Source organism: Penicillium hordei, assembly GCF_028827395.1.
Source record: "Penicillium hordei strain IBT 12815 chromosome Unknown utg000004l_segment0_segment0, whole genome shotgun sequence".
In the NCBI taxonomy this organism is placed as follows: Eukaryota; Fungi; Ascomycota; class Eurotiomycetes; order Eurotiales; family Aspergillaceae; genus Penicillium; species Penicillium hordei.
The window spans coordinates 1,748,122-1,753,404 of NW_026623145.1; the positions used below are offsets into that span (position 1 = coordinate 1,748,122).

Below are 5,283 nucleotides of genomic sequence, written 5' to 3' on the forward strand. Positions count from 1 at the left end.
AGCTTTGAGAGCGAATTAGTGGCATAGTGGGTAGTTGAAGAAGTAGGGGTTGAATTAAATGACGCGTTTTGGATGGGGTGGGCCACTCGCTTGTGTGGGCCACTCGCTTGTGAAATACGTTAGCAGACTAAATCCCTCCAGGCAGACTAATTATTTAAGGCAGCAGTGTTGATTCCCCCAATTTCGGGCTTGGCATCGCCGGGCCGTCAAACCACTTGCTTAATAAACAAAGACATTGGCTTCTGAATCTCCACAACCCTTATATTTGATTCTTACACTGTAAAGCCCAGAAAAGAAACGTCAAAGTGAAAATGTGCCAAAGAAAATGTTCCGCCAACAAACACCCGCTCTCTAGAGCTCGCAAGACACAGGTCCTTGTCTCGGTGGTTTCGTGGCCGTGCGCTCTCGCCGCCGTCTTTACGAGTCGTGATGGCCCTCAAGCATGGATCCAGCTTATTGTAGTGAGTCTTCCTCTCCTACTATGATAGAAGACCATCTAACAATTCGAAGATCACTGTTTCTAGCACTATACCTCTATTCATGCTCTTCGGGTATCGCAATTCTGGAAGTCAATCTTGTTCGCTCCTTGAAATCGCTATTGATGGCTTGGTCGCATTGCTCCTGGTTGGGGTATACACCTCCGGAATGATCCTCCTTTCTACTCAACAGATTCGCGAATGGGAATCTCCCTGGGACTACACGATTGCTCGTGGTCTTCCCCAGGTTTACTCCAACCTCTCATGTATCATCCTCGGGTAAGTCGGTCCAGCAATCAAATTTCACCTAGTCTTTCAAATATACTAATCCCCCTAGTCTGTTATATTTGCGCACCTTTTCTCAAGGCTTATTCCAAAAATGCATTATGCCTATGCTCAGGGCCCGCCGCGTCAACTACACCCTTTGCCCAGCCTGTGACCAATATGTGGATGTTCCGATGACCAAGAGCCAGGATGTGACCATAAGCGCGGCGGAACAGGAAAGACCCTTTGGCTCGACTGACAGTCTTCGGGGTTTGTACTCTGATGATGTTGGGTCCCAGCTGTTGCTACCCGAGAGCTCCTTAGGTATGGAGGGTGAGCAGACTACTGGAATTGTATCCAATAACTGAAACATTGGGATGCCAAGAACTAAGCTCTGATATGGATTCAAGGGTTGGTTTGTACGACCTTGCAAGGGCCTAATCTTTTGACTTGATGCAGTTCTTCTAATGCTTCGTCAATGAAATCGAAGAGGACGATTATGTGACACAGAATCGCCCAAGATTGCCATTTTGAGACTATTTAAGTTAGAATACCGAGGAAGGGATCATCTGGGAAAAGAACAGGACTGTGGAGTCAACCAACATTATTAGACCGTGTTGTGATATGAGGCTAGTGCAGACCATGAACAAAGCCGCACCATCTGAACTGATTCCCCAGGTGACTATACGAAGAAGCAGGTTGATTAGAAATAAACTTGGAGTCCATGCTGTATATATAGCCTCACGTATGCCCTCTGGAATGGCGATTAAATATTATTCCTCTGGACTAGAACAGACAAGGTGGCAACTATGGAACAGCTTTGCAAGCAGCCTCATTGTGGGGGCATGAAGCAATTGTATCGCTTTTGTTGGAAAAGGGCGCGAATGTCAATTGCAATTGTGGCCACTATGGTTTTGCGCTGGAGGCTGCCGCTTTCGGAGGACATCTCTTGATAAGTGAAAAATTGCTTCAATACGGTGCTGATGTAGACACTGAAGGTGGAAATTTTGGAACAGCTCTGCAAACAGCTTCTTCTAATGGAAAGTGGAAGATAGTGAAACTATTGCTTGATTCTGGTGCCTCGGTCAACATTCAAAACGGGCGTTTTGGGAGTGCATTACAAGCTGCCTTGAGGGCGGGGCATATCGAGAGTTCTGGTTTGCTTCGTGTACATGGTGCGCTTTCACTCGCAATATCGGCGAATTCCTTGGATTGGGATCGTGACTTCTCCTTTCGAGCATGTTAGAATGACTTTTACGAAAATAAACTCGCGGCATGTCAAATTTTTCGCTTGTGGCACTTCTGAGACCAAGATTTACTCAAAGCACTGCATCTTGCGTTCCACCCGCTATTCTACAATGTAGTGGATACAACTTGGGGTATCCTTGTCATAGACCTTATCTTTTTCTCACTCGGGGTCTTGGAGCAGTGGTAAGGTATTTGGTTGAGATCGACCTGCGGAATTGGGTCAATGTACAACAGCCTTCGTCCTGTCCAAGGAATATACGTTCCTCTGCATACTGGAATCATCGATCTGGTTCACCCCTACAGCTAAGATGGGATGGCCTATTTCGAGCATACCCTGATAGCCATTCGCTGAACGCCGGAGCCTGAAGATTCTGGCTACTGCGTCCGGCGTCGGATATCCCGGGGGTGGTTGGGGGGACACATCTAGATTGAGAGCTCGTAGCTCGGAAAAGGCCCACCCTCTGGGGAATGGTTCCCTACGGTCTAAGAGCCAGAGAAAGGTGATGGCATCGTGGAGATAAGATATTTGACTCAACACCTGCTGGAAGCTGGAACCGACTATAGCCTTAGAATCTCTGGCGAAAGATTAGGTGGGAAGCGGCAAGTCTAGAAAGAGATTTGAGGTTGGGAACCACCCATCTTTCTAGCGTGTATGGGTTTGCTTCATCCTCCACGAGCGCCTCTAGGACAATGTTTAGTTTGTCCCGGGAAACGATATTATCACCTCTAAGCATGAGGCCTACTGCCATAGGCTCAAACGATCGATAAAAATAGGTTAGAGCTGGGTAACGATTGAGAATATAAATGGCTAACGTGTCTATCATTTTATTCTGAAAAGCTGTTCTTCTGCCTCTGTTTATAAGTTAGCAAATAGCTATTCTATAGAGTATGAATGAGTATATATTTGATTTGCTATGTCTTCACTGGCTAGTAGGATCATACCAAGCCCTACGCAAGTAGCAACTTTCTACTAACGCTCGCCTTAGCGGTATTGATCGCTTAAAAAGTCGCGATCTGCTTTTTACGGAACGAATTGGCTCCTATAAAAAGGCTGTAAGATAGAATCTCTAGCTATTGTAGGGATTACCTAACCTTTTCGGTTAAGCGGATAACCGTTTTTCTCACTTTCCTTTAAATTATTAGTATGATTTTCGAAATGAATATAGATCCAAATCTGCGTAAGGCGGCGATTTATATCATCTGATTTCGAAACTAAACCAGTGACCGAGTTTAGGTACCTTAGATATGCCACGTATACCGTTAGAGACGAATTCAAGTCAAACATATTAACACTAGGTAAGGTATATAGGTGATAGTTGACTAAAAGAGACTTTAACGCGGCAATCTAGCCGGATCGCATAATTATGATCAAACTATCACCGTAGTCTTCGATGTCTCGGGCGTGTTTTTCGCTTATTGTCTCGCTAGTTACAATCTAATAGATTATTTGAATGTAGTCAATGTGCTCAGCTGCCTGGGTCCGGTTATCGATATGCTTATAATTGTGAAAGGTTCCTTTTTCGATCTCTTATACTTCTAGAGACTTGAAATCTGGTGAAGTAAGGACTCTTCTGTGGTTGTGATTCTTAATACCGAAAGTACTAGAATAATCATCACTAGGCTTTAGATACTTAGGTTGCCCTTTTTCGTTGCTTACGAGGGGTTGGATTTCTATGTTTTCATATTCTATAGAGGTATATGCGCCTAGAGTTGACATTCGGAGATATGTTATTATTATCTCTTTGTTATTGTCTATAGGCTACGTTAACTATAAAGTTCCATCTGATAGTAGTGAGACTTCTAGCCGTTGTAAATGAAGCTAAGTGATATGTTTTAGTAAATGCTGGCGCTTAGTATAGTCCTCTGTGTTAATAAAGCTGTATTGTGAGGTAGCTAGATATTTTTCATTCTGGAGTGCCTCTGAAGTAAGCCAGTCATCCCAATCAATAGGGTTATCATCAGAAATATCGGGTCTAGGGCGCGCCGTGAGAGACTAAAATGTCTAGGTTAAACAATACTATCATTCATATACTAGTCGGCGATAATAAAAAATCAATAGTCAACTTCTCGTAACGGGCGATGTCTAGATAGTAGAAGAATTACCTCGTGTTCAGTCAACTAAAGAGTGAAGACGAACGTTTACTAAATTCGAGATAGCTGGATATATAAAGAAAGCGAATGGAGAGAAAAAAAAAAAAAGGGCATATAGGGGTTTTAAGCGCCCCCAAAAGGCGCATCTTAAAAGGTAACAACTATATGCCGTTTGGTTACGATATCTTTTAGGTATCGCAACCAAACGGCAGTTAATCAGTTGACCACGGTTATCCTTATGGCCACGGTTTTCCTAACTAGCCAAGAAGACACACCGTTAAAGCATGTTTTGCTAGTCGCTATGCCCTAATGAAAATCCTCGTTAAGGTAATATCATGGTTATGGTTAAAACGGAATATACTGACGGAAAGCTGGTGTACGAACAATGTATGGTATAAATGACCAATGTTGACAACTCTAACTAACTAAAATGACAAAACCCGCTATTTCAACAATCTGTACGGACAATGATGACTAACTGTAATATGCACTTTTGTATGGTATGCCTGGTACCTAATGTTATATGATGTTTCCGGTATATTACCTAGTTTCTACTATATATTCGGACTTAGTATTCGATATACCCCCTAGTTCTTAAAGCCTATATTTTCCTAGCTTTAAGAGCTGTCAATTCCTTTATTTCTAAGCCTTCTAATGGCTTTAATTCTATTAATTTCTACACTCTCTTTAAGTAGTCTCTATTTCTCGGATTAGATGACTGATCTCTCTTATCCTAATTAGCTCTCTAAAGAGATACTACTTCTATCTCGGAAGCGCTTTTGTAAGGCTATCTACTAGTATAGCCGTAGTTAGAACCTAGTTAATATTGACTCGACCCTCGCTAACCTCCTATCTTATCTAGTAACGATTAATATTAATATATCGGAGCTTCGTATATATCGCCGCCCCTTCCTTTATTAATAAATCGACGGTTTGCTAGTTGTTATATATAATAGATAGTAGGTAGTTAGGTTAGAAGCCTAATATAGAGAGGACTCGACGCTACTACTATATAGTTTTACCTACCTCGGCTAGAGCTAGTAGCTCTACCTCTATAGTCGATATAGTTACCGTTTTCTACTTAGTTGCTTTCTAATCTATAGGGCCCCTATATAGCTTATAAATATAACCCTCGGAGCTTTTCCTATCTTTATTATCTCTAAACGATATATCGCTTATAAATTTAATTAATTTTATAGCTAGC

General features: G+C 42.4%; 4 protein-coding genes across 4 annotated transcripts; 2 read left to right on the forward strand and 2 right to left on the reverse strand.

The window, feature by feature from the left end:
• Window positions 1–356: 356 nt before the first annotated feature.
• Window positions 357–1,108, forward strand: N7537_007911 (uncharacterized protein; the record flags this gene model as incomplete). Its single annotated transcript, XM_056898966.1, has 3 exons — window positions 357–461; window positions 511–755; window positions 814–1,108. Coding segments are annotated over 3 exons (645 nt in total), but the record flags the coding sequence as incomplete, so codon positions are not given.
• Window positions 1,109–1,382: 274 nt separating this feature from the next.
• On the forward strand, window positions 1,383–1,986 carry N7537_007912 (ankyrin repeat domain-containing protein; the record flags this gene model as incomplete). The annotated part of the gene is made up of 2 exons (XM_056898967.1): window positions 1,383–1,418; window positions 1,531–1,986. 2 exons carry the CDS (start codon window positions 1,383–1,385, stop codon window positions 1,984–1,986), a joined length of 492 nt encoding a protein of 163 aa, XP_056751043.1.
• Window positions 1,987–2,554: 568 nt separating this feature from the next.
• N7537_007913 (uncharacterized protein) lies at window positions 2,555–3,273 on the reverse strand (the record flags this gene model as incomplete). The annotated part of the gene is made up of 4 exons (XM_056898968.1): window positions 2,555–2,840; window positions 2,964–3,028; window positions 3,081–3,112; window positions 3,207–3,273. The coding sequence occupies 4 exons, from the start codon at window positions 3,271–3,273 to the stop codon at window positions 2,555–2,557; spliced, it is 450 nt and encodes a 149-aa protein (XP_056751044.1).
• Window positions 3,274–3,333: 60 nt separating this feature from the next.
• N7537_007914 (uncharacterized protein) lies at window positions 3,334–3,705 on the reverse strand (the record flags this gene model as incomplete). The annotated part of the gene is made up of 2 exons (XM_056898969.1): window positions 3,334–3,423; window positions 3,523–3,705. The coding sequence occupies 2 exons, from the start codon at window positions 3,703–3,705 to the stop codon at window positions 3,334–3,336; spliced, it is 273 nt and encodes a 90-aa protein (XP_056751045.1).
• Window positions 3,706–5,283: the final 1,578 nt, after the last annotated feature.